Genomic DNA, 27,893 nt, shown 5'->3' with positions numbered 1-27,893 from the left:
TTGACTGTTTCCTTTCCTGTGCGAAAGCTTTTTATCCTGATGAAGTCCCAATGGTTTATTTTTACGTCTGTTTCCCTTGCCTTTGGAGACGTGTCTAGCAAGCAGTTGCTGTGGCCGAGGTCACAGAGGTTGCTGCCTGTGTTCTGCTCTAGGATTCTGTTGGATTCCTGTCTCACATTTAGGTCTTTCATCCATTTTGAGTTTATCTTTGTGTACAGTGTAAGAGAATGGTCCAGTTTCATTCTGCATTTGGCCGTCCAATTTTCCCAACATCAGTTTGTTGAAGAGAATTTTCCATTGGATATTCTTTCCTGCTTTCTGGAAGATTTGCCAACCATATAGTTGAGGGTCCATTTCTGGTTCTCTATTCTGTTCCATTGGTCTTTGTGTCTGTTTTTGTGCCAGGACCATGCTGAATGGGTGATCACAGCTTTGTAGTACAGCTTGAAGTCTGGAATTGTGATGCCTCCAGCTTTAGTTTTCTTTCTTTCTTTCTTTCTTTTTTTAAGATTTTATTTATTTATTTGTCAGACAGAGAGAGCACGAGCAGGGGGAGCAGCAGAGGGAGAGGGAGAAGCAGGCTCCCCGCTGAGCAGGGAGCCTGATGTGGGACTCGATCCCGGGACCCTGGGATCATGACCTGAGCCAAAGGCAGTTGCTTAACCCACTGAGCCACTGGCCCCCCAGAAGTTGGTATTTTGATAGGGATTGCATTGAATGTGTAGATTGCTCGAGGCACCATAGGCATTTTCCGTGAGCATGGAATGTTTTTCCATTTCTTCGTGTCTTCCTCAGTTTCTTTCATGAGTATTCTATAGTTTTCTGAGTACAGATCCCTTGCCTCCTTGGTTGGGTTTATTCCTAGGTATCTTATGGTTTTGGCTGCAATTGTCAATGGGACCAACTCCTTAATTCCTCCTTCTCCTGTCTCATTGTTAGCGTATAATGCAGAAATGACGTATAGAATCTGTGGAAACGAAGGTGATTTCTGTGCACTGATTTTATCTCCCGCCACTTTGCTGAATTCTTGTATGAGCGTTGGTAATTTTGGGGTGGAGTCTTTTGGGTTTTCCACATAGAGTATCATGTTATCTGCAAAGACTGAGAGTTTGACTTCTTCTTTGCCTGTTTGGATGCCTTTTTTTTCTTTTTGTGTCTGATTGCTGAGGCTAGGACTTCCAGTACTATGTTGAATAGTAATGGGGAGAGTGGACATCCTTGTCTTGTTCCTGACTGTGGGGAAAAGCTCTCAGTTTTTCTCCACTGAGAATGATATTCACTGTGGGCTTTTCATAGGTGGCCTTTATGATACTGAGGTATGTTCCCTCTATCCCTATACTGTGAAGAGGTTTGGTTTTTTGTGGGATTTTTAAATTTATTTATTTGTCAGAGAGAGAGTGCGCATAAGCAGGGGGAGAGCAGGCAGAGAGCGAAGCAGACTCCCCACAGAGTATGGAGCCCCATGCAGGACTCGACCCCGGGGCCCTGGGATCATGGCCTGAGCCAAAGGCAGACGCTTCACTGACTGAGCCCCCAGGCGTCCCTGTGGAAAGTTTTAATCAAGAAAGAATACTGTATGTTGTCAAATGCTTTTTCTGCATCTGTTGAAAGGATCGTATGGTCTTGTCCTTTCTTTTGTTAATGTTGTGTATCACACTGGCTGATGTGTGGACGGTGAAGCATCCCTGTGGCCCAGGAGTAACTCCCCCGTGGTCGTGGCGAACAACCCTTTTACTGTACTGTTGGGTGCTGTGGCTAGTATCTCGGCGAGAATTTTTGCATCCATGTTCATATTGGTCTGTAATTCTCCTTTTTAGTGGGGTCTTTGTCTGGTTTTGGGATCCAGGTAATCCTGGCCTTATAGAAAGAGTTTGAAAGTTTTCCTTCTGTTTCAATTTTTTGAAACAGCTTCAGTAGAATAGGTATTAATTCTTTAAATGTTTAGTAGAATTCCCCTGGGAGGCCATCTGGCCCTGGGCTCTGGTTTGTTGGGAGAGTTTTCATCGCTGCTTCAATTGCCTTGCTGGTGATGGGTCTGTTCAGGTTTTCTGTTTCTTCCTGTTTCAGTTTTGGTAGCTTATACACCTCTAGGAATGCATCCATTTCTTCCAGATTGCCTAATTTGTTGGCATATAGTTGCTCATAGTATGTTTTTATGATTGTATTTCTTCAGTGCTGGTTGTGATCTCTTCTCTTTCGTTCATGATTTTATTAATTTGTGTCCTTTCTCTTTTCTTTTGGTAAGTCTGGCCAGGGGTTTATTAATCTTATTCTTTCAGAGAACCAGCTCCTAGTTTCGTTGATCAGCTCTACTATTCTGGTTTAGAGTTCACTGACTTCTCATTTGATTTTGACTCTTCTTAAGGTGGTTTTTGTCACACACATATTTTTTTTATCTTTATGTAGTTAAATTACTGTCCTTGTTTTCAATCCTTCCTGGGTTTTGTGCCATACTTAGGCCTTTTCCACTTCAAGATTAGAGATGATTCTTCCTTGGTTTCTTCTAATACAGATATGGCTTCACATTTTTATATTTAAAGCTATGATCCACTTGGAATTTATCACGGGATATGTTATAAAATAGTGACCAAACTTACATTTTTTGGTTACTCCAGATGCCCACCCAGATGTCCCAGCCACAGTTACTGAGTGACTCACATTCTCCACTTTCACAGCAGTGCTGACTCTCCCAGGGGTGTGTTCATGTGTGTCTGGGTCCGCCCACGTGCGGGGCTGGGCTACTGGAGTCGTGACGGTGGATCGGGCCCTGGTCATGGGCTGACCTGAGCTCTCCTTGCCTGCAATGTCCACATCTTCCTGGTCATTCACGTTTATTGGGTTTTTCCGCGCAGCTTTCAGACTCCGCTTTACACCCCTCCGCAAACCCTGCCTCACTGTCCTGGGGCCTCAGTCCCTCTTGGCTCCGACTTCACTGACTTTTGTTTCCCACCTTCCTGCTCCCTCCTGCTTCAGGGCGGCGGGCGCCCTGCTCACCCCACTTGCCCCGTCTGAGTCTGGCGGCCCTGCTCACTCGTGCAGTGCGAGCGCTTCCCTCTCACATCTTAGTTTGTATTTTCTACTTAGCATGCTTTAAAAATGTCTTATTTTCTCCTGCCTTTCATTGGATAGATCACATTTTCCATCTCCTGCCTGCTTAAAAGTGATCTTCTGGTAGTCACTCCCAACTTATTAAGACCTACTTATTTTCATTTCGCCATCAGTTTCTTAAGCTTGTCAACACCTGTATTTTTCTGCATTTTACGTCGGTATCAACGAGAACACTAGATGTTGGGGAGGGGTATCTCTTAGACAACGTAAATTTGACTAAATTCTTTTAGATTTATCCTTATGTACTTTGCAAATCTCTCATAGTAGCCTCTTGGATATATTTTTCTTCTTCCAGAATAATTTTAAAAGAGAATCTTTATATAGGAAGCTCTTTGAAGCCTTGTACATGGAGAGCACTTTTATTTCTGCGTCACGTCTGAGTCACTCTGGTTAACCATAAATCTAGCCCCGTTGCCCCCAGCACATCAGCTACGTGCTGGATTGATACCCCCTCTGCAAACAGCTCAATAAAGCTGCTGAGGAAAATGCCATTGTCAGGGTGCCCGGCTGGCTCTGTTGGTGGAACACGCTCACTCTTGATCTCGGGGTCATGAGTTCAAGCCCCACGTTGGGCAGAGCCTACTTAAAACAAAATAAATAAAGCAGAGCCTGCTTTTTAAAAAAAAAATGCCACAGTCATGCTTGAAGGCATCCATACGTGGCATGAAGGTGAAGAATCGTTACCAAAGGTCCCATGAAGGAGGAGCCCTGACTGCAGACTGACCACCACCAGCTTTGACCCCAAGGCCTTTGTCAAACTGGGTGAACTTGACACTGGGTGTCACAGCCTCATGGTGTTCAGGAAGCAAGTGACAAAACTCAGGGCCCACCCAGGGTGGGGGTGTGACGGGTGATCCTTCCCAGAAAGCAGGGACTGGGAAGGGTCCCACCCACCCTCAGTGGGAAGGTGAGCCAGAAACAGCTCCGTGCCCCGCCTGTCCAGTGCCCCCACTGAGGACAGGGCCCTCACACGGAGCACTGGCAGGAAGGCTATCCCTTATAACTCGTCACCACACGCGGCTCTCATGAGGGTTAGTCCCCATTTCAGCACCTGCGTGGCCCGAGGATTTTAGTTCTCAGTGATTCTGAACCAGGGGGGCCCCCAAGGACCGGGCAGCAGTGGAGACAGACCGCTTCAGGGGGCCCACTTTGTCCCAGACCATAAACATTCCCACAAATCAGATTCCAGCTGAGAATGGGATCCCATGCACAGGGTGCAAGGCACCAGGAATGAGGCCAGCAGAAGACAAACCTTCCATAAACGTGGACGATACAAGGTATGAATAGCTGAGTTTCATATGTTCAAAGAAATAAGAGACTCTCAAGAAAGCACATCAGGAAACCAAGAACTATAAAGAAAGACCAAGGAAACTTAGAAAAGGACAAACAAAACTTTAAGAACGTAAAAATGTAATCATTCCTAGTAAAAGCTTGGTGTTTGAGCTCAACAGCAGATGAGTGACACAGACGTTACATATGAAGAAATTACCCGGAGAGACAGAGAGATTGAAAGAGAACCAGAAAGAAAGCAGGTCAGGAGCCGTGAAGGACGGCATAAGCAGGTGTGACGTGATGCATGCCCGCCTGCCAGTCAGAGCCTCGGAAGCACAGAGTCCGGGGCAAAGGCGCCCTGTGAAGATCGACTGAAGTATTCCACGGCCCTCGTTCCCCCTCCGGGAAGCCTCACAAGCCCCCGTCAGGAACGACAGAGAGGTGCACAGCTGGGCGTGTCCTGACAGAACTCAGGAGCACCAGACGTGATGGGGTCATGCAGAAGGCTGTCACCTGCAAAGAGGTGAGGCCTGATGGACGGCTGACTTCTTGTACGTGCCTGCAGCCCAGAACCCCACACCCAGGGACATGGCTTTCACCAACCAGGGCAAAACAAAGACTTTACAGACAATAAGAACTTCGACACCACCTGTCCCTCATTTTTAAAAAAATGCCAGGGCGCCTGGGTGGCTCAGTGGGTGAAGCATCTGCCTTCGGCTCAGGTCATGATTCCAGGGTCCTGGGATCGAGTCCCGCATCGGGCTCCCTGCTCCGCTATGAGCCTGCTTCTTCCTCTCCCACTCCCCCTGCTTGTGTTCCCTCTCTCACTGGCTGTCTCTGTCAAATATAAATAAAAAATTAAATCTTAAAAAAAAAAAAGAAATATAGGTGGTAGCAGTGTTGTTTCTTAAGCTGAGTACACAGGTGTTTGTTTTATTCTTTTATTTTTATTAAGTAATCCCAGCACCCAGCGCGGGGCTCCAGCTCTCGGCCTGGAGAGGAAGAGCTGCCCACTCCAGCCACGGAGCCGGCCCGCTGCCCTGGTGTTTGTGGTGTTTGTTGTATTCTTCAAGTTATTTTATTTTTATTCTTTAAACTACACATGTACGCGTACTTGATGAAATTTGGGTACCTTTTGTAATGCAGAGTCTTAAGGAAGAGAGTGGTCCCCTGGGGGCGTGGCAGGGAGGTCAGGTGAGGTCAGGACAGGAAGGTGCCTCTGCTGTCCTGAGGTGGGGGTCACTGTGGGGTTACGGGCGGTCTGCGTGGACGGGTGGCATGGTCATGCCAGTCTTCCTGGGCGGAGTGGCTGGAGGGCAGAAGGGGGTGGACAAGTTATTCGGGAAGCCGTGCTCTGCAAGGCAGCGGTCCCAAGGGAACCACGCAGGAGGAAGCCTGTCTGCGTGCAGGTGACAGAGGCGGGCGGCATATGACAGGTCTCGTAGGGGGGAGGGAGACTCCAGAGAGGAGGGCCGGAGGCCATGCGGGACTGGGGTTTGACAGGACAGGACTCTCTTGGTCACAGGACGGAGGCAGGGAGGCAGATGTGTGGCCAGAACTGAGAGCTCAGCTGACAGGCACGGTGGCCGGCAGAAAACACAAGGCCCCAGGGTCAGGTTGCAAGGCTTTGGCTCTCCTGGCACAGCAGGCGGCTGTGGGTCCCCTGTCTCCCCAGCTTCCCCCCTCCCCCCAGGGCCAGGCAGAGTTGGGAGTGGGCTGAAGGCCCATCTGCCCTTAGCGCCTGAGGGAGACAAGGCAGCTACAGAAACACCGACAGCAGCATCGACAACAGAAGCTGGCCGTGCTCTGACAGCAGAGATGCAAGGGGCCGCTTGCAAGGAGAGCTGTCCTGGCAACAGGGCCGGTGGTGGGAAAGCAGGCTCCGGTCAGATCCCCTTGCTCGCCTGCGTTTAAGTGTGGCACAGAGCCACGGCTCAGAGAGGAGGTGGCTGTGGGAGGCTTGCAGAACCCAGTTGTGAAACGGTCGTTGGACGAGTCGGGAAGCAGGTGGAAGGGAATGGCCAAGCAGCACCAGGCCCGTGGAGAGCAGGGCAGCCAGCTGGCTGCCGTGGCTGACTGCGGAGACCCTCGTGTGTGGGGAGGAGCACAGCCCCCCCCAGCAGACTGACATGCTTGTGCACAGGTCATAGGACAGCCACGTGGAAGTGATTTAAAACACCTTCTGTCATCATGGCACCCCCCAGGAGGAGACAGCCAAGGTGGTGGGCATTTGATCACGTTCCTGACACGCGGTGCACCTGGCACAGCTGCAGGACCCACACACTGAGCAACACAGAGGAGTCCCTGGACTTGCACATTAGGTCCAGGGCAAATGAGCCTGGGCTGGTGCCTCTGGAGTTCTTGCTCCTCCTAATGGTCCCTAAGGGCTGCAGCAGCTCCCGGCATCACGTCTGAAAAAGGCATGCTTCTCTCCTCCTGCTTCTCTTTCTCTTCATTGCAAATGGAAGTGTTTCCCCAAAGCTCCCAACAGACCCCTCTCCCACCTGACCAGGGGATTGTCTCAGACCCTGAGGACAGCAGCCAGGAACTGTGTTACGGTCCTCGACAGGAAAGCTGGGAAAGGATGGGGGGGTGGGTCTGGCTTCAGCAGGGTCTGTGCTGGGGAGGGTGGTCAGACACCAGTTGGGGTAGGGTGGCCGTCGCCCTTTGTGAGCACTGATTTCTGATTAAAAAGTAGGAATGATACATTTCAGTGTAGGCTTTTGGTTCGCCCTGTGAAAAACTGAGGTGGGAGGAAAAGGTTGAAATTAATGCAATTTAGACGTTTTAATTATCTACAAAGCTTCTGTATGCTGCCCCTGTATCCTGCGTATTTGGGGTGCGTGACTGTTACCCATATGATACTCTGCTGTGTGTCAGAATACTTTGTAAGAACTCACTGGTCTCTTCAAAGACGCTCTCGGGCAGACAGGGGCTCCGCTTGAGCCGTCAATGTGTGACCCAGTCCAACGCGGGAATCGGTCCCCAGACGAGCTGTCTGGAGGCTCCGTTCTAGAAACTGCAATGAAGTTTCTTCTGCATGGGCCCATGTTCAGTGCATTGTGAGTAGCCTTTGTGAACAGTCAAAATGGTCAGTAGTTTAACGGTGTGTGACATCTGCATTTAAACGTGAAGAATTACCTCTGTTACACGGTATTTCTCAAGATGGCACGCGGTTCTTATACTGAAAGGACACATGCCCCTTAGTTTTGAGGTGGGACCAGAGTCGCCCCCATCCTGCCCCCAACAGGCCTGGCCAGTCCCTGCTGCACCCCCATCTGAGGCCAGGGCCTGAGCCCTAGCCTGACCCCCTGGGCCTGGACACTTGCCTGGGGTCCGGATCACCTGGCTGCACCCAGGGCCTCAGGGTCACCACGGCCCCCTTCATCCCGTCCATTCCCAGGCGCCTGCTGCCCAAGCCCCGCCACTGACACTCCCCACCCACCCCTGCTCCACCCTGACCACACTCTCTCCTCTCTCCCTGCTGCAGTGCCTAGGGGCTACCACCTCCGCTCCCCATCCCTCCCCCAGCCCCATGCAGCCCCGCCCTCCAGCCTGCATCTGCAGACACCTCCTCCCCACCTTCCTTTCCGAGCGCCTGCCCCCATCCCAAGCCCCTCTAGCTGCATCTTCCAGCCGACTTCCTTCCCCTCTTAGCACTGGCCCACATCCTGGAACGACATGGGGCTGGGGTGGGGGCATCGTCCTTGATCCTTGACCCCACTGGTCAGCACAGGCAGGTACACAATAGGCGCTCAATCAAGTTGAGCAGGGAGATAACTGGAAAGAATGGAGCCCAGGGAGGCCCTGAGTCTGCAGCCCAGGGATCTGGATTCCTGGGAAAAGGTGATTAGAGCAACTAGAAGCGTTGTTGAAAAGGTAGATTTTTAACAGTTGGCTCTTCCTGGACGGAAGGATTACACACTGTAAATATGTTTTCTCCACATTGACCTTGTCAGTTACTGTAATTCTAATGGAAATATGGACAGTTTCCCTTGAAGCTAAATGAGTGTGTTTTCAAGGGGGAAGAGGTCAGAGGTCATACCTAGCGAGACCCAGCCCTTGAGTAATGAGACCTGGGGGCTCAGTGGCGGGTGAGCTGCAGGGGAGTGAGCTGCAGGGGAGGGACGGCCCTCCACCAGCAGCGTTAGCAGCACACTTTCTAAGTCCCCAAAGTGCATCCCAGTCAACATCAAACCTAAAAATGTACAGCATTGGAACTGAGGATTTACAAATGACTAGAAGGTTAACCTGAGATGTGATTTAAAAGTCAGACATTTCTAAGATCATTCTTTTTAACTTCAAAAATAATCCAACTGGAAAGATTTTCTTAAGCAAGATGACACAGGTCACATATGAATAACTCATCCAAGTTGATCAGGACAGAAACAGGGCAGCACCAGAAAAACACAGGTGTCAGGCCCCATTGGCAACTCATCACCCGCCTTGGGAAGCCTCACCCACCTCGGAGGGCGAGGCCGGGGCACTGGGACTTCTGGGAGTGCTGTTTGTTGGTGTGTGCGTTCCAGGGGCGTTGCAAGTAGTCAGCCTCCCAAGTGTGCTGGCCACGTGTGTGGCCGCCCAGGGTGCGGAACGCCCACTGGAGCAAAGGGGGCTCCAGACCTGGGCTAGTTATGGTGCACACCTCCTTATGGCTAAGAAATCAATTTAAATGCTGCATAGGGTTTTTCGTGAAAAGTTAGTCCCCTCCTCCCCCTTCCCTCCCTTCTAGTCGCCTGCCCGCCTCCGGTCCCCTCTCTGTTCCCCAGACCACAACTGTCCAGTCCCCTGCCCCTCTCCAGGCATGGCCTGCTCTCTGTGGCCACAGAAGCAAACATTTAAAAATGTGTGTGCCTCCCCTTTTCTTTGTAGTTGTAAGTACCAGTGGGCAGCTTGCTGTTTAAATCCCCATCTGCCATCTCTCTCTCTACGTTGGTGCCTGCAAACAGAGCTAACCCCTTTCAGCAGTTAGTGACCCAGTGCCTGAGTACGTGATTTAACCGCTTTCTATTCACGGACCTGTACATGGCCTGTGGTCTTAGCTCCGCAGACAGTGCTGCAGTGTCTGAGCAGGGCTGTGGGAGTCTGTTGTCAGAATGGTATCTCAAAGCAGAATCACCGGGTCAAAGGTGTGAGTGGTTTGAGTTTTGGGAGCTATTTCTAAATCGCCCTGGAAAAGTTGGCCCAGTTGGTGTTCATGGCTGCAGTGTCTTTCCTAACTCCCATACTGGTGGATTTTTTTTTTTTTTAAAGATTTTATTTATTTATTTGACAGAGATAGAGACAGGCAGCGAGAGAGGGAACACAAGCAGGGGGAGTGGGAGAGGAAGAAGCAGGCTCCCAGCGGAGGAGCCCGATGTGGGGCTCGATCCCATAACGCCGGGATCACGCCCTGAGCCGAAGGCAGACGCTTAACCGCTGTGCCACCCAGGCGCCCCGGATTTTTTTTTTTTTAAGATTTTATTTATTTATTTGAGAGACAGAGAATCTCAGGCAGACTGTGCTGAGCGCAGAGCCTGGTGCAGCCTCGACCCTGAGATCAGGGCCGGAGCCAAAACCAAGAGCTGGCGGCTTAACCGACCGCGCCACCCAGGCGCCCCCAGTACTGCTGGATTTTTATCAAGCATTTTCTTTTTTGCCATGTGATGATGAACAAGATACTTCGTTACTGGTTTCAGTGTGCAGTTTGTAAACTAGGGGAGAGGCTGGCCATCTTCCCAGGGCCTCGCACGTCGTTCGGTTTGCACTGGTTTAGACGGAAGCTTGCCCAGGAGGAAGGTGTACGTTCCTTGTGATTTGTAAGTCAGAACACAGGACAGGGAAGCGCTGTAGGAGGGGGACTCTGCCCCCCCCCTCCGAGGCAAATGCAGGGGTGGGGGCGGGGGCAGGCTGGAGATCTGTTTTTACAAATGAAGGTAACCTGAATGGGGTTACTTAGCCTCTGTCTGGGAGCTACCCCTCGCGGGAGGAAAGCGTCTGCAGGACCCCCACTGTCCCATTGACACTGAGTGCCCGCCTAAGGCCAGGTAGCCCATAGCAGAGGTCTCAAGTCCCAGTCCTCCCTGCACTCCTGGAGCTCCAGAGGGGACAGGCCTCACCAGAGTGGGGGCGGGGGGGGGGGGGGGCCAAGGCTGTCCCAGAGGTTAGACAGATAATGGCCTGGAGCACCTGAGGAATGTAGCGGTGGGTCACACTCCTCCACAGTCGGAGGCGGGCTCTGCCCGGAAGGCCCCACCCACTCACGGTCCATCCCTTTCTGAGCGCTGGAGGCTGCTCCTCGGTGGGTGCTGGTGCAGGGAGCTCCCCTGGGTGGAGACCCTCACCCTCGCTCCCTTGCTTCCCCCAAGGGGATCCCCCGGGGGAATCAAAATGAGGAGGGATAGAAGGGTGACAACTTTTAAACGATACAATGTGGGTGTTATTTCTTTTTCCTGAAATTAAACATTTTTCTTTTTAAAAAGGGTTGCATTAAAAAAATTTTTAAGATTTTATTTATTTATTTGACAGAGAGACGGCAAGAGAGAGGAAACACAAGCAGGGGGAGTGGGAGAGGAAGAAGCAGGCTCCCCGCTGAGCAGGCTCGATCAGGACCCTGGGATCACGCCCTGAGGCCAAGACATGCCTACTGACTGAGGCACCCAGGCAACCCCCGAAACAGAGTTGCATAAAATGTTAAGAAAAGGGTATGCATGATGCTATTAACTGGTTACTAATGCAAAATTAATTTTAAATCCTGTGTAGTAAGAGTATTTCCATACATATTTCTCTACAGAGATGACCCCTAAATCAGCTAACCACATTGCCAGACTGTTCTTAACCAATGATCCAGATAAAAACTAAACCAGCCACCTCATGTTCATAGCCCAAAGGCTTGTGGAGCCCCCGCCAGTGCCACAGAGAGCTGGCGTGCACCTCACACAGTGGGTCCCTTTCTCAGCAGCTCCCGGAGCTCAGAGGTGGGGGCTCTGCGGTCGGATGTAGAGACCTGGGCCCAGAGATACTAGGTTGCTCCCCTAAGGTCTCACAGCTCCCAGTCAGTGGATTAGGACCAGAGTCCAAGCCATTGCACTCCAGACCCTGAGCCCACTGGCTGAGAAGAGTCCCAGACACCGTGCGCATGGACACCAGGCAGCAGGTGGCTGAGTGAAGGCCTGCAGGGGCTGTGCTAGCTGCCAGGCAGTCCTCTGCGTGGGGGTGCTGACGGCCTGGCAGGCTCACTCTGTCTGGCGGATGACGCCGTCCCACAGTTGCCCCTCAGTGGCAGATGGCCCGACGAGCCAGACCCTCCCATTTTTCAAGAGAAGCTGGAAATCTTGTTTTTACATAGAATGTTTTCATTTTTGAATATTGGCAACTAATTAAAAAATCAAAACAAAGCGTGGGCCAAATTACAGCTCAGTCTGTGAGCTACACACTTCTGTGAGCCAGACTCAGGCCTGCCTAGTGACGTGTGGCCCTCCCGCTGGGAACTACGTCCATGATTTTACATGGTTGAGAAGAAGAGAAAATGCTACAGTGACTGGATCAGCGGGGTGGGCTCCAGAGAGGGACCCAGCCTCTGGCAAAGCTCCTTCCCAGACTGGGAATCTGGTGACTGCTGGTAAAACTGGGTTCTCTTTACTGGGGAATCGGGGTTTGTTTCCACGGGTTATTGTAGGGCACACACACCAGGCCCTCCTGGGCTTGTTGTCGTGTCCATCCTACAGCGTGTCACCTGCCTCTGAGGAGGGCTGAGTGGGCCCCCAGGACACCATCTTATCTGTCCCCTTCTTGGTGTCTTGTGTTCTTGAGTGGAGACTGTCCCATGCCTTCCCTGGAAGGATGCGTGGACACAGGGACAGTGTTTTGGACCTTCCTCTGAAATCAGATTGCTTCAGCTGTGGCCCTGCCAGCCCAGCCCTGGTCTGAGGGCATAAAAACATACTGTGAACAGAGGACCTCAGAGTTACCTTGTCCACATGCCCCAAGACCAAGAATGTTCCCATCTGGCTTCCCCACAGATGCTTTTGTGTTTCTTATGAAACCCAGGGGTTGAGCACAGGAGGGCAGGCTGATGTCCCCGCACTTTTTGAGTGATAGCCATTTGTGATATGGACTTGTGATAAGTAAGAAAAGGTTAAAATCACACAGGATAGGTGACCTCAAAGAACATCTTGTGATTCCATTGTACCACCTGGAACAATACATTCTGTTCTTCCCATGTGGTCCTCATACCCATGCACTAACCACAGAACTCCTCTAAAGTCTGAGAACCTTACAAGAATGTGAGCGTCAGTGAGACAGGTAGACCTAGGAGAGCCTTGTGAGACCTGGCTCAGAGACCAGCAGCCTAAGCCAGGGGGAAGAAAGCCAGCTAGAGCCAGGGAGGGCTGTCCTCTGCACCAGAAACACGTCATGATGCAATCCGCAGTCAGGACTCATTGGCTGGGCTCTGGGAACTCGAGCTACCAACAGGGTGCAGTGCCTCTCACTGGAGGGCTCAGCACACGTTCTCATTGGCCACTGCCACAGAGAGACCTCATGAGGCACATGGGGGCAGGAGTTGTCCACGAGAGCGGGAAGCTTATTCAGCGCTATGACTGTTAGGGCGCAAGACCTCAGCGGCCAAGCGGTCTTGCCCTCTTGTTGCTCAGCACCCTTTAGCCTCTTGGCTCTGCCTGTCACTACTCTCAGACGGGGCTGGATGCGAGCGCCTAGCACGCCAGCGACATTGTTACAGGTTGGTGTGTGCTGCCTCTCAGCACCGTCGTAATCACAACTAAAGAATTCCCAGAGCCAATGTTCTGGTCAGGAGGTCAGGAGGGAGCAGCGCTGTGTCCTGAACTGCATGAGCAATGCCAGTTTCCTGCCTGTGCTAATTATTACAACCTGAGACTTTTTAAGAAGTGCAGAGTGTCCTGTGAACTTTTTGAGAAGCGATGGTCAAGTAGATCTCTGTTAGCTTTCCTCTTGAAGGCGTTGGGATTAAACAGTTATGCCACTTGGGGAAAAGTTGATATAGAAAGAACACCTACACCAAAGTTAATAGTTGAAAAAATAGTCAGATCGGCTTCCTCCTCAGTGGCTTGTGTTCTGGGACCACAGCACAGCTAGCGCTCACTTCTCCTTCTGGCTAGCTGTTACATGGACTCAACCTCAGTGTCTCTCCGTAAACAGCTAGATAGTTAGGCAAAATATATGAAACAACTGTTTCCAAACATCTGACAACAGTCAGCACAGGACCGTTGCCCTTGAAAAAAGGCAAACAGGTGAGGTGAGTTCCAGGATCTCCTTGGCTTTCTGCCTGAAGTCAGTTTCTGGGCTGCAGGCACAGGGAGGGGGTTGCCAGACAGAACTCAGCAGCCTTACTGCATTGGGAAAATGGGAAGTGGAGTTTGGGAAGGCAGCAGGGGCTGGCAGTTGCAGGACAGAGTCTGGAAAGGGGGGTGCAATACAGAAGAGAGCTCCAGAATCCTGTACAGATGTTGTTGTGAGTCCTCCCTGTATACCAGCCCACAGACGTTTAGACTAAAGCTCCAGAATTCCAGGTGAAGGAGAGACAGACGGCTTGTATGCTGAACCATTTCCAGCTCTCAGAGAGTGGGGAGATACTCAGAGTCCCCGTCATGACCTTCCTTCAGTGGAGACCCAGAGAGTCACGCCTCAGCAGTAGGGCTAGGTATCTCTGGAGTGAAGCCCCACGTGGACTTACACTAGAAAAGTTTAAAAACAGTCTTTGAAATGACCAATCCAGGAACCTAACTGCCTGCCAAAATCAAACCCAACACTCTAAAAAAAGTTTTTTCAAGGAAATATTACAATGCCTAACACCCAATCAAAAATTCCAAGACATGTGAAGAAGCAGGAAAATGTGATCCGTGTGCAAGAGGAAAATCAGTCAGGAGAAAGAGGCCCAGAAATAACAGAAATGGGGGAACAAGCAGACAAAGACATTAAAAGAACTGGAATGACTATATTCAAGTATATAAAGAAAAACATGTACGTAATGAGAAGAATTGAGAATATGAAAAGTACCAAACAAAATTTCTAGAGATGAAAACTATAATATTTGATAAGGAAAGCTCATTGGATGGGATTGACCCAAGAGTAAAGATGGTAGAAGGAAGAACAGAGAATTCAAAGACATAGCAACAGAATCTGTCCTAAATGATGTACAAAGAGAGAAGCAGGGGGTGGGGGAGAAAAGAGCCTCGGCCTCGTGACAGACAGTGTCCATCAGTCTAACGGCCGGGGAGAGAGCAGGGGGAGAAAAAGTATTTCAAGCAATAACACTAGGATCACCTGGTGGCTCGGTTGGGGAAGCGTCTGACTTTTGATTTCGGCTCAGGTCACGATCTCGGTGTCATGAGATTGAGCCCCGCATCAGGCTGAATGCGGAGTCTGCTGGAGATTCTCTCTCCCACTTGTGCACTTGCTCTCTCTAAAAAAGAAAGACCAGATCTCCCCCTAAATCTGATGCAGTGTCTTAACTCGCAGATCCAAGTTCAACTACCCCAGACAGCTGGCTAAACACACGCATGCATGTGCCACCCAGGGAGTGTTGTCATCACGTGTCTGAAAATCAGTGATGAAGAAAATCTTAAAAGCAGTCAAAGCAAAAATAAAGGACACAGCACACAGAGATGAACAAAGAGAGAATTATGGCAGACTTTTCTTCAGAAACTGTGCAAGCCAGAAGGCAAAGGCTCGTCAGGTATAAAATACTGAAAGAGAAGCTGTCAAAATGGAATTGTGTGTCTAGCAAAAATATCCTCCAAACATTAAGGCAAAATAAAAGTTTTTACGGATGAACAAATCTGATAGAATTCACCACCAACCGACCCGCACTGCATGACTATTAGAGGACACTCTTCAGGCTGAAGGAGAATGATGCCAGATGGAAATGTGGGTCAACAGAGAATAACGTGGAGAGGCAGATGTGTGGGTCTGCGGGTAAATGAAGAGCACAGGCTTACATTTTTCTTCAAATGCTGATTGTTTAAAATGCACATATTAACATATTACAGTGCATTATGGGGCTTGTGATATGCATAGAAGTAAAAGGTATGACAAAAATGGCATACATGGTGGGAAGGGGAGAAGGAAGTATGCCCTTGTGAGGCTCTTGAAGGTGACATTGTGCAACATTGTGTCACAGCAGCATGAGGTAAGTTAAGAGTGCACACTGTAAGCCACACAACAGCCGTTAAAAGCGATAACAAAGAAGGATTGCCAGTATTGCAGTGATGTAGATAAAATGGAGTAAAAAAACATCAACCCTTGGGGCGCCTGGGGGGGCTCAGTCGGTGAAGCGTCTGCCTTCAGCTCAGGTCATGATCTCAGGGTCCTTGGATCAAGTCCCACATCGGGCTCCCAGCTCAGCTGGGAGTCTGCTTCTCCCTCTCCCTCTTCCTCCCCACCCCAGCCCCCCGCCCTGGCCCGTGCTTTCTCTCACTCAAATAAATAAATAAAAATCTTTAAAAAACAAAACAAAAGAATCATCCCAAAAGTAGCCCCAGAAGGAGGAAAAAGGGAGCAAAGGACAGACAGGACAAAGAGAAAACAATTAGCAATTGCAATTTAGCAAGAAGGTATATTTAAAACCAATCATGTTGACAATTGTATTAAATGTAACGGTCTAATATTGCATTAAAAAGCCAACTGGGAGCAGAAAGCTAGCCTCAACTGTGTGCTGTCTACAAGAAACCCGCTTTTAAATACAGAGACACAGATAAAGAAGGCTGGGTGGCTATTTAATGTCAGGCAAAGTAGCCTTCCCAACAAGGAATACTAACCCAAGATGAAGAGTCCGTTTCATGATGGCATAGAAGTCAGTTGAGCAGGAAGACACAACCATCCCAATTGTGTATGCTCCTGGTATGACAGCTGTAAACACATGACGTTTAAAAGCTCTCAGGAAAAGGGGTGCCTGGAGGGCTCAGTCGGTTGAGCATCTGACTCTGGATTTCAGCTCAGGTCATGATCTCGAGGTCGTGAGATGGAGCTCCATGCTGGGCTTTGTGCTCAGCGTGGAGTCTGCTTGACATTTTCTCTCCTTTCCCTCTGCCCTTCCCCCTACTCGTGCTCTCTCTCTAAAATAAATAATAAACTCTTTATGAAGCCCTCTCAGAAATGGAAGGAAATGTAGGCCTGGAAGGACTTCAGTACTTCTCTATCAGTAATCAATAGAACAAGGAAACAGAAAAGCCAGTAGGGGTACGGAGGGTTTCAGCAGCACGGTCAGCCAGCTCGGCCTAACTGGCATGCGTAGGCCCCTGTACCCAACAGCAGAACACACATTCTTTTCAGGTGCACATGGGACGTTTGACAAGCTAGACCACAGATTTGGCCATAAAACTCGTCTTAGTACATTTTAAGAGATTGAAATCATACAGACTGTATTTGCTGGCCACAAACATATTACATTGGAAATCAAGAAGAGAGAGAGATCTAGAAAAGAAAGAAAAGAAGCATTCACGCACCCGAAGACATTAGCATGAATGTTGATAGCGCTTCATACCCGAACAGGGCACGACACAAACATCCGGCCACGGATGAAGGGAGGTCAAAGTACGGCGTGGCCATTCAGTGGAACTCCCCCACGCGTGAACGAGTTCGGGTGTCCATAGCAGCGTGAGTGAATCTCGAGAAACATGCCTTTGGTTTTGGGAGAACCAGACTTCAAAACGTGCCTAATGTCGTGTCTTCCGTTCACGCGAGGCTCCGGAAGAGACGCGTCCGATGAGCGGGGACTGAAGGCCGGGCCGTGCTTGCGCGGGGCTGCCGGGTGACAGACTCCTTCCGTCCGCGTGGAGCCGTGTGTTTTCTAAAAGCCACGGAAACGCACGTTTCAAGACGGGTGCGTTGTGTTGCGTGTCAACTCTAAGCCAGTGCAGCCACTTTCTCAGGAGCGGCCGGGGCCTGGGGCCGGTCCTGGGGGGCGTCAGGCCCGCGCTGCTGTTCAGTCCCCCGCCGTGCACACACCGCCGTCGGCCTGCATCCGCTCGGGGTGGCCGCGCGTCCTCAGAGGACCCTGGTAATTCTTACCAATCTGCCCGGCTCTTCCTCATTCCGCCCTGTGGCTCTGAGGAGCTCCCGGGGGAGGTCATTACTGTGGCCGTGTCCTCCCAGCGGCCCGGGCTTCTTGGAAGGGCCCCAGGAGCCCCTGCACCGGCCCCTCGGGCCTCCGCCCTCGTCCCACACCAGCACTGCCGCCGCGGCCGGCCTGCACTCGGGACGGGGCTGAGGAAACGGTGCCGCAGCTCTGAAACACCGGACCCGTGGACGGAACAAACCGACTTGCGTTTTCCCTCTCCTTTTAATGCAAGTGTAATTGGCGGGCAGTTTCCGATTAGTTTCGGGTGTGACTTCCGCTTTCTCGTCTCATGGGGTTATTTCGTCTCTGCAGAAGGCTGCACATCTCTGTGTCACTCGCTTCTGCCAGGGCAAGGCCCCCAGGTGGCCCCCGGCCAGCCCCAGACCGTGCGGAACGTGTCCCTCACGAAACAGGCGGCCATCCTGCTGGGAGTTTTCTTGCTACTTCTGATACTTCGTTGTTCACGGGCAGGTGCCGTTGGAGAGGGAAGTTCTGGGAGCTGCCGAGCTCCCACACTCATCCCGGCAGCCTGTCTTCCCGAGTAAATCGCTACGGCACCTTCAAATGAAGACTGTCTCTCCCTTGCCCTCCAGCCCTTAGACTCCTGACCTCTCTTCCCTTGTAGACTCGGCTGGGCTCCAACAGCCACAGTACAGCGGGCGTCTCATCCACTCACAGACCAGACGGCAAGGAGGCTGGTTTTTCCACCAAATACGTGTGATTGCCACGTTTCAAAAATACGGCCTCTATCAAATTAAACATTTCCTTTATATTCCAGATTTACTAAGAGTTTTCATCACAAATAGCTCTTAAACCTTATCCGTTTTTTTCTGCATTGATTATGATAGGCATGATTTTTTTTCTTTTCATTTATTGATGTGGTAAATGTGCTAGATTTTCTGAAAAGAAACCAGCCTTGCATTACTGACATAAATTTTTCTTGATAGTGATGTATTCTTAGTACCTGCCCGATTGGATTTGATGATGTTTATATATAGTTTTTGGTTCCGGTTTTTGAAATTTTCCATCGCCTCTAGGTCTTACTAATTTACTAGTGAACAGCTTTTGCAGTGCTCACTTTTGCCCAGTTATTCCCCTGTTGTGTTTATTTGTTCCCCCTTGTTTGGGTTGGTCTTGGGAGAGGTCGATCTCATTAATCTCTGCAGACAACAGTCTGGGCTCGGTTGATGTTCTATAGTATGTTTTCCTTGGGGTTTCCATCGAACTTCACCGTTTCTTTACTTCTTGTTTCCCTGAGTTTGCTTCAGCTCCTTACGCTGGAGGTCAGCTCATCTCCTTGCAGGTTACCTGTCTCTCTGTTCCTGAGAAATGTATCTCAGCTGTGTCCTGCAAATTCGAGGATTCAGTTCTGAATATTTCTTTTCCTTTTTTTAAGATTTATCCATTTATTTTAGAGAGAGAGAGAGAGTGAGGAGAGGCAGAGACAGAATCCCAAATAGAGTCTGCACTGACCAGGGAGCCCGACACGGGGCTGGATCTCACGACCCTGAGACTGTGACCTGAGCCAAAACCAAGAGTCGGACACTCAAACGACTGAGCCACCAGGTGCCCCAGTTCTGAACATTTCTTAATTCATTTTATGTATTCCTTTATGACTTGAGGGTGATTAAGTCATGTGTTACACAGTTTCAAAGCAGAATGGATTTAACGGGGTTTTGGCATTGGCTTCTAATTTCCTCATTTTACGTTTGTAATGAATTGAGACTTACTCTGTGGCAAGTATAATATGTGGTCTGATTCTGTGTGTGGCTTATTCACTGAAAAAGAAATGACATTCTCTGCCTACTGGTTTAGATGTCTGTGTGTCTAATCACTCAAGCTAATCAGTTCTGTTAATCAAGTCTTTTCCACCTGTGTGTGGGCCTGTTTGTCTGTTTTATCAGTAGGGACAAGATCCCCCACGTGCCTGTGCTGAATTCTCTTTCCTTGATATGTTGTGGACCCGCACCTTTCCCGACGGGCTCTTCCTCGCCTGTGGTGACACTCCTTCCACAATTTGATTTTCTTTTTTTATTTTCAGTTTTTATGTGTCTCTTATTTTATTTTTTAAGATTTTATTTATTTATTTGTGAGAGAGAGAGAGAGAAAGTACACGTGAGCAGGGAGGGAGGGGAAGAGGGAGAGGGAGAAGCAGGCTCCCTGCTGAGCAGGGAGCCCAACGTGGGACTCCACCCCAGGACTTGGAGATCATGACCTGAGCCGAAGGCAGATGCTTCACCGACTGAGCCCCCCAGGCGCCCTTCCCTGTTGCATTTTCTTATGTGAACTTTCATCTCTGAGATGCAGGGTGACTGCCTAGGCGTCCACGTGGTGACCACAGGCCCTGCAGCCAACCCCCTTCCCCTGCAAGAGTCTGCTCCAGAAGCATCCACTCTGAGAGCCCCCGACGGCACTGCAGGCCGCAGAGGCAGGAGGGCAGTCCCATCTCACAAGGGCTGAGCCTGTGCCGTACCGTCCAGGGAGCGGTCAGTGCGCCAGGACTGAGACGGACCCTTGTCCAGGCCACTGTGGGCAGGCGTTGCCAGGGAGCCCGAGAGCCCGGGCTGGGCACCCCCGGCTGGGTCAGTTCCCTCTGCCGGCCCCTGCAGCCCCGCCATCTGCCGGCCCCTGCACGGTCTGCATGGTGCCTCGGCCCGGCCCGGGGGCCTCCTGCTTCGCGGACCTGCCCACAGGCAGCTTGGATGGGAGCTGAGCGGCAGCACAGGGCCCCAGGCTTCGTGTGGGCAGAGGACCTTCTAGGCGGGCCGACCCTCGCAGGCTTACGTGTCCGTCAGGCCAGGGAACACGGGAACGTGCAGCCCTCGCAGGGGAAGACACGGAGGTTCATCAGGCCTGTTTCTGTACCTGTGACGCCCCCTGCGAGCCCAGCTGCGGCGCTGCGACCCAGAGGCGCTGAGCCGGCTCCGGCTCCTGAGTGCGGCCGGCCTGCTCTCCCGGGAGCAGTCGGGACAACGGCAAAGGCACTTTGGCCAAACTCGTGACCCCACAGCCCCTGGGTAGTTTATTTTCATTGACGTCCTCTGGGCAGCCTCCAGTTCAGCTCTGGAGCAAAGTTAACCACCTCCCCTTGGCAGGTGTCGGGGCGGTGGGAGGATGGGGTCGCCACAGCCGGGGGAGGACAAGGCACGCCTGCTTCGCTTAGAGCCATGCCCGGCACCCGTGTCAGGACTCAGCACATAGGACACGTGTCCTCGTGTGGTCGGCCCTTGTGAAGGGAAGGGCCCCCGGGGAGCCACCTCAGGCCTTCCCGCTGCCCACGTGGGCTGAAAGCGGACAGGGAGCAGCACGAGAGTCGCAAGCCATGTCACAGAGCCCGAGTGCTGGCCGCCTGATCCAGCTGGGCCTGCTCGGGGACCCCCCACTCCGTTGTCAACTTGGCCACTGGGATGGAGGCGTTCTGTCCCTTTGCCTCTCCTTCTGGGGACCTGAAAGCAGCCCGTGGGTCCCAAAGGCCCTGAGCAGAGCTCCAGAGAGCGATTCCGGGTCTGGTGTGGGGAGGCCTCTGGCCAGGGTGGCTCGGCGCCTTGAGCAAGATGAACAGCTTGTGTGCACGTGGCCGATGGGCAGCCCTCCCGAGGGGCCACATTTTCATGAAAAAGGAGAGTGTTGCCTCAGTTGCTCACAGCTTCTCCTCCGCCAAGAGGGACAGAGAGCAGCTCATGACAGCATGTGGTCAGGGGCGTGAGGGTGGGCAGCCCCTCCAGGGAGGGTCCCCGGCCGCCTGGAGCATGAGCCCGCCTGGCTGACCCGACTGCTCCTGCCATGGTCCCTTCTTGACATGCATCTTTCCTGTTTATCTAGCTTTTAGGCTTAGATCTGTGAAAAGGAGGTAAATCAGAACCCACCCCGCCCCATTTGCCCCCTGGGGCCTCCTGCCGTCTCCAGCCGGCGCCTCACAGGACAGCTATCTGAATGCAGCCCCAGCCCCTCAGCCCAGGGTCCTGAAGCCCATTCACACTTGCCACACCCAAGCCTGCCCACTGCACCTTCTTTCCCTTCTGGGGCCCGGGGACTTCTTCCCGCCATCACCTCTCCCTTCCAAAGGGGGAACCAAGCCCCACAGAGGGGCCTGGCCATCACTCTCTGCCCCTTCCCTGCCCTGCAGTTGTCACTGTCCTGACCCCGCCCCAGACCCCTGTGGCCCGCCCACCCCACCTCTGACCTCTGTCAGCAACTCTTTCCTGTAGAGCTGAGCCTCAGGGCCCAGAGAAGGAACAGGGTCCACGTGGAGTGCAGGGCCCGCCCTCCAGGTTCTGCACCCCCCGCCTTGGATGAGGCAGCCCAGACAAGCATAGAGCTGGTCTCTCTTTAAGGCCAGTAATCACAGAGTATTTCCCCTAAATTCCCTTCCTGAGGGCCCCACTGTGCTCCCTGCGGCCCAGCAGCGTTTCTTGAGACCCTGGGCGGGAACCACTCTGGGCCACGCTGAGAGGCCCCGGCAGACAGGCCTGGGTGAGCTCAGAACCAGGGAGGGGTACCCCGGAAAATGATATTAGGAAGGAGCGATTAGGGGTTGGGGTTGGGTGTTGAGCTCTAGGAGGACAGGGGCAGAGCAATGAGGCTGGTATGTTTAACAAGGGGTTTGGTCTGTGGTCGATGCCCCCAGCCTAAGGCCAGGAGCAGCCTGCGGGCTTAGGGAGTGAGGCCACTCCACATCTGCTGTGTGCTGAAGGCTTGGGCTCCATCCCACCATGGTGGGGTCCAAGGAGCCTTGGAAGGTTCTGGGGAGTTTGACGTCATCTAATTCATAACCATTAATCAAAAAGGGGTTTGGGGGACACCTGAGTGGCTCAGTCGGTTAAGCATCCGACTCTTGATCTCAACTCAGATTTTGATCTCGGGGTCGTGAGTTCAAGCCCCATGTTGGGCTGCACGCTGGGCATGGAGCCTACTTAAGGGGAAAGAAAGGGGGGATTGGGATGAGGGGCAAGGCGAGGTGGGGGTATAATTCATCTTATTTGAGAAGGGCTGGACCTAGGGGCCCGAGGGTCTCTCCCGGGAGCAGGGGAAACGCTTCAGTGGAAGCAGTGCCCGTCAGCACACATGAAGGAGGGGAGACAGAAGGGCTGGCCGGACCAGCCGACACTGCAGTCAGCCTGGGAAGGCCTTGTCCCCCGCGCCCAAGACCACAACAGGGACTTGAGGGCTGAGCTGCCCCCGCAGCCCCAGGGAAGGCTCTGGAGAGCCAGGGCCGGCACGGGCTCCGTATCCCCAGCCCTTCGAACATGTGCTCAGGCCCCCTGACAGTCAGGGGCAGCCTGACCTGCTCCCCAGAGCAGACAGCCTCCCCAAGTCGGAAGGGGGCTGAGCAGCGGCTCCAAGCAGCCACGAAGCGGGGACCATTCGCAGAGCCCTGCGAGCCCCTGAGACAGGGTCCCGCCGCCAGGCTCACAGCTGCCCGGCCTTGGGCACCACGGAGCTGGACCAGCAGCACACAGGAGGCAAGTCGTGTGCCCCAGTGCTTCTCCCAAAGCCTCACCGGAACCCAGTGCAGAGAGAGCAGCCCCAGGCTGGGTCAGCAGAATGAGTCGGACGGGGACCGGGAAGGGCAGAGTGGTGGAGGTCGCACAGCCAGCAACCAGCACTGGTCTGAGCACCGAGGGCACATCTCAGGTTAACCAGGGAAGAGACACATCACGGTCACAGGGCGTGTGCGGGGGCGGGGGGGGGGGGGGGCAGCAAAGGCCTGACCCGTCCAGCTTCATGCCTGAGCCAGGACAGCCCCTGCCCTGGGGCAGCCGGCTACCTCCTCAGGGAGGGCTCTGCTGAAGGGGGGGACAGAAGCCCCCGAGACCACACAGCTGGCACTGCTGTCCTCCTCAGAGGCCCTGCTCCCACCGCCAGCAGCACGGAGAGCACGGCCCCCCAAGCGCAGGGCCTCGGGGCATGGGCTCTTCCTCCTTCCTGCCCCCACCCCCCAGCCCCAGCGGCAGCGGATTGCGAGGGTGAACTCAGGCCAGGCCCGTGGAATCCCTGAGAGGGTCAGTCCCTCACGTCGTCGGCTCAGGGTCCCAACCCTGCGCCCCCCGCCCCCCACGAGCCACTGCCTTCCAGAAGGAAACTACACCAAGCAGAGAATGGGCCTGGATACCATCTGGTGCCAGGATGGAGCTGAATGGAAGTCAGGGCCTGAGGGTCCACTTCCAGAGACGCGGGCCCGGAGAGCGTGTGCGGAGAGAGAACTGGTCTGCGGTTAGAGAACCAAAGGCCTTTCCTTCCTGAGGGAGACGCAGCCATGGACTCGGGAAGCAGAGAGGAACGGGGACATCCGGGGAGCAACCTCGCCCCACTCCAGGATCCCGGTGCCTGGAGCCTGGGCAGTCAGAGGAGAGCAGGGCCTGGCCCCGGGATTGGGTCCCAGGGCACAGGAGGGGTATGTGACCCCAGGGAGGCTGCAGGGAACGGAGCAGTTCCAGGTGCTCGAGAGGACAGAAGAGGCCCAAGGTGAGGGCCAGGGACCCGGAAATGCATGGCGGACCTCCAGCTCCCAGCATGGGGACGCTGCCAGCAAGCCCACAGTGTGCGTCCCCTGTGTGTGCCTTCCAAAGCACAGGCCTTTTCCTGCCCCTTCGGCCTGTCCTCAGGCCTCACCTGGGTGGGTCCCCGCCATGCGGTGTCCCCCCACCTGTGCTGCACACCGTCCTGTGCTGGCCCGGCCCTGGGTGGTCGGCTCCGAGACGTGTCACCCGTGTGCCTCCCGTGTGTGAGGTGCTGGTGCCGGGCCCCACCTTCCCCTGTCTGGACTCCGGGGCAGCATTCCCATCCAGGGTGGACCTTCCTGGGGCTCCAGATACCCCAGCCCTACCTGCTAGGCCAGCCCACGAGGGAGAGCCACTCTGATCTTGCATCTTACAGCTGCTTCTTAATAACATCTTTTTTGTTTTGTTTTTTACAGAAGAAATACATTCCTAGTTCTAAAAACTTGGCAAATAGAGAAAAGCTTGGAACCCGAAAGTCTCCTACCATGCCCTAGTTCAGAGACGCTGCCCTGAGTGTCGGCCTATGCGTGTGGCACGCGGTCCAGGCTCCTGGGTCCTTGGCCTGTGCCTGGACACGCGTCAGCACTGCTGGGCAGCTGGGGTGCCTGGCGAGCATGGCAGCCCGCGGAGGGTACTTGACATCTGGGGAAGTCCCTGACACCTGCCCTGGGTCAACCATTAACCTCAGTGCCCCCAGGGGACCCATTACGAAATGGTCAGGCAGGAGATGGCGTTTTTGGGCCAAATGTCCAGAGTGCCCAGTGGAAGGACAGGCCCAGGCCCTGGAGCGCATCTGGAGAGCATGTGTCCCAGAGACCTCCTGTGCCAGGCCCCCAAGGCACAGCCACTGCCATCGAGCACTTCCCCCCGGGGGACCTCTGGCCTGACAGGCTCCGGAACGGCAGCCAGGGCATGGGGTTTCTGGGTCCTGCGGGCAAGAGGCACAGCCCCCTAGCTTATACACAGGGAGCCTGGGCCTCCTGCCCCCTCCTGCCTCTTCCTGTCCCTTCCTGTTGTGACAGGCCTTTCTCTTCCCGTTCTTCAGTAGAGTTCACCGCACGTCCAGTAGCCGACAGCCTCGGACACCCAGACAGGAGCCCCGTGAGGACTCGGGCAGCCTTTGCCATCCAAGGGATGAAGGTGGAAGCGCACGCAAAGGCCAAGCCCGCCAGACCCTCCAGGGCTCCCCCTGCAAAAACTAAAGGCTGCCAGCGGCCCCCCAAGATCCGGAACTACAATTTGAAGGACTGACTTCTTGGGCCTTCCTTTTCCCACACTCTCCCCTGCCCTCCCGTGTTGGTGCTTTCATGGGGGGGGGTGCTGGCACACAGTGTTGCAGGGGCCCCCACTGACTCCCCCAGAGCCATTAAAGCCCGTGCCTCCTGTGCTCTCACTTGGCCCTGGAGTTGCTTCCGTCCTGCTGGGAAAGGGCATCAGTGCTCCAGGGACATGGGAAAGGAAGCCAGGAGGGCCTCCATGGGCCGGGGCAGGGGGAGTCCACAGGCAGCACGGCCTGGTGAGGGTGGTGGGGGACAGGAGAGCAGAATGCCCACCCAGAGTGCTGCACGTGTGAGGGGACCTCCTGGAAGAAGTGAGAACCGGGGTTCCGGGTGAGCCGACGGCCAGACCAGAGGCAGCCTCCCCGGGCTCCGCCATGCCCGCTTGCCTGCTCACGTCACGGAGCTGGTGGAGTGGGGGTGGCACTTCCAGTCCTTGTTAGCCCCATGAGACCAACCCAGCGGGTCAGTCTGGAGCTTTCCACATCCGCCCCCGGAGTAGGACAGTCGTGAGGCATTTCTGACAGCTAGATGTCTGGGGCCAGGCACCTGATACCCTTCCAAGTACCACAGAACCACTCCCACACTTCCCCACCCGAAAAACATCCCACAAACCCTAACCACACGTCCTTGACACTTGTGGATTTGCTCTGCAGTGAACTTCACATTCGAGATCACAATCTCCCATCTTGGGAGGGCCAGTGTGGGAGAGGCCAGGGCATGTGCTGCTCCAGGCGCCCAGAGCCCTCAGCCCGTTGCTCCCCTGGTGTCCACAGCAGATTGGCAGAGCCAGGGCGCTCCTGGCCTGCAGCAGCACTCCGAAACGGAGACAGCCTGTCCCCAGCCTAGGCAGAGCATGGTTGTGCCCTCAGGCAGCCCGGGCCCTCGGCAACCTGAGGCTTACCTTTCTGGGCAGCCGGCTCTCATGGAACCGGGCAGATGGCTTCTCCAGGAAGACGGGAGAGTGCTGGGGGAAGGATGACCTGCACACATCTTGCAGCCTTTGTGGCTTCCATTGGCCCTCACGTAAAATGTGCACAGTGTCCTCTCCCTGCCTGGCTCACAGGTGCAGGGGCGCGTGCGGATGCACGTCACGGGAGAGACCACAAACAGTAGTGGTGGTGTGTCTGGTCCATGCATCCGCCTGATGCAGGGCCAAGAGGTCACAGACCAGGTCCCTGTGCTTTGCAATGGCTCCTGCCCCATCCTGTGCAGCCTTGAACTCCATGTGATGGCCCACGGGCCTGGGGGACGTCCTTCCACAGGCTAAGCCCTCACCCGGGGCACGTTGTGCTTGCAGGAGCTGCGGAGGCGACAGTGCGCCATTCCCGCTGTGCCAGGAAGCAGCAACCTGGAGGCAGCTTTGCCGAGGGGTGGCAGGGGTCCCAGTGCTCTGCTGTTTCTGGTGTGTGCCCTTAGAAGTGGGGCGTGACTGTGTGACTTCCTTAAGCTGAAAACCTGAGCAGTCACTTTCCAAAGAGGCATTTCAGAACCCATGAGCAAGTCTCCAAGCCCTCCCTCTGTGGTGCAAACCCAGGCCCCCCATCCCAGACTGGCCCAGCCTGGGATCGGCTCCCATCGCCTGGGCCCCTGGCAGGCTGCAGTGAGCACAGCCCCACTGACCAGCAAGAAATGAGCCTGGGATAATTTAAGTCCCCAAAAGTTGGGAGTGTACGCAGCATGGTCCAGTGACTGCTGGCCCAGGGTGCAAGGTATCTGAAAAATTCTTAAATTGGAAGAGAAAGAAAAACCCATGGGAAGGTTGTTCAGGGTATTCATTCAGCTGTCGGACCCTAGGGCCCTCTCCCACCGTTTCCTGGCCTGCCCTTTTTTCCACTGTCAGGAGTTAGATGCCCCCAGTGACAGGATGCCAAGGGAAAGATGGGAGCATTGGGGCATGGAGTGGCCACTGGGACCTAACGGGGCTGGTGAGTACTGTGGGGCATGCAGAGGCATGCGGCCAAGTGAAGTTGTGACGTCTGGTGTCACGGAGCCAGTCCCGCTCTGTGTAGTCCCTGAGCGTCCCCGGCCAGTGTCCTGCTCCACACAGTCCCTGAGCTCCTAAAAGCAAAGCGGGAGGGGTTGCCATGGAGCACAGCGAAGAGTGCAGGGTTTGATTTCAAGACAATGAGGCGGTGGAGAGGAAGCAGGGCACTGGCCTCACAAAGGGTCTGCTTGGGGGCCCATATGGAGGCCTGGGTCCTGCAGGGCATGGCCGCTAGGGAGGGAGGGCGGCCTTCCTGGACTCTCAGCTGACCCCTAGACCGGCGGTCTGTCTCCTTTTGGTCTGGAAGCCTAGGTCTTTTTGTAAGTTCGGTAACCATGTGAGCAGGGGAACGCGCGGAGACGCAGGGCTGGAGGCTCAGCCCGTGGGTGCAAGTGGCCACGTGCACGCGCGAGTGCCTCTGCCCAGGGGGGGCGCCTTTGTTCGAACCACGCCAAGCGGTGTCCGGGCCTCGCCCCGCCCGCGGTCTCCGGGAGCCGTGGGGCGCGCGCGCCGGCCCACAAAATTGGGGAGGCCTGGCCGCGCAGCGCTGCGGTGACCGGCAGTGACCCCGCCCGGGGCGCCCTCGGCAGGGGTCAACGACCGCCGCGCCGCCCGGCCCATCACCCTATCGCCTAGCAACGCCCACTCGCGCGCCGCCATTGGGCCTGCGCACG

General features: G+C 54.0%; 1 protein-coding gene across 2 annotated transcripts in view; it reads left to right on the top strand.

Annotated features, from left to right (window-relative positions):
• Nucleotides 1–25,348, top strand: part of CCDC57 (coiled-coil domain containing 57) — a 99,159-nt gene extending 73,811 nt beyond the window's left edge. For both annotated transcript variants that reach the window (XM_034641042.1, XM_034641043.1), the window contains one exon: nt 25,001–25,348. In XM_034641042.1, the coding sequence (XP_034496933.1) occupies nt 25,001–25,206 (206 nt within the window). In that variant the 3' untranslated portion in view covers nt 25,207–25,348. The remainder of the gene's footprint in view (nt 1–25,000) is intronic.
• The last annotated feature ends 2,545 nt before the right edge of the window (nt 25,349–27,893 follow it).

The sequence above is a fragment of the Ailuropoda melanoleuca genome, chromosome 13 (assembly GCF_002007445.2).
Source record: "Ailuropoda melanoleuca isolate Jingjing chromosome 13, ASM200744v2, whole genome shotgun sequence".
NCBI classification, from domain to species: domain Eukaryota; kingdom Metazoa; phylum Chordata; class Mammalia; order Carnivora; family Ursidae; genus Ailuropoda; species Ailuropoda melanoleuca.
This window is presented reverse-complemented; position numbering and strand designations above follow the sequence as displayed.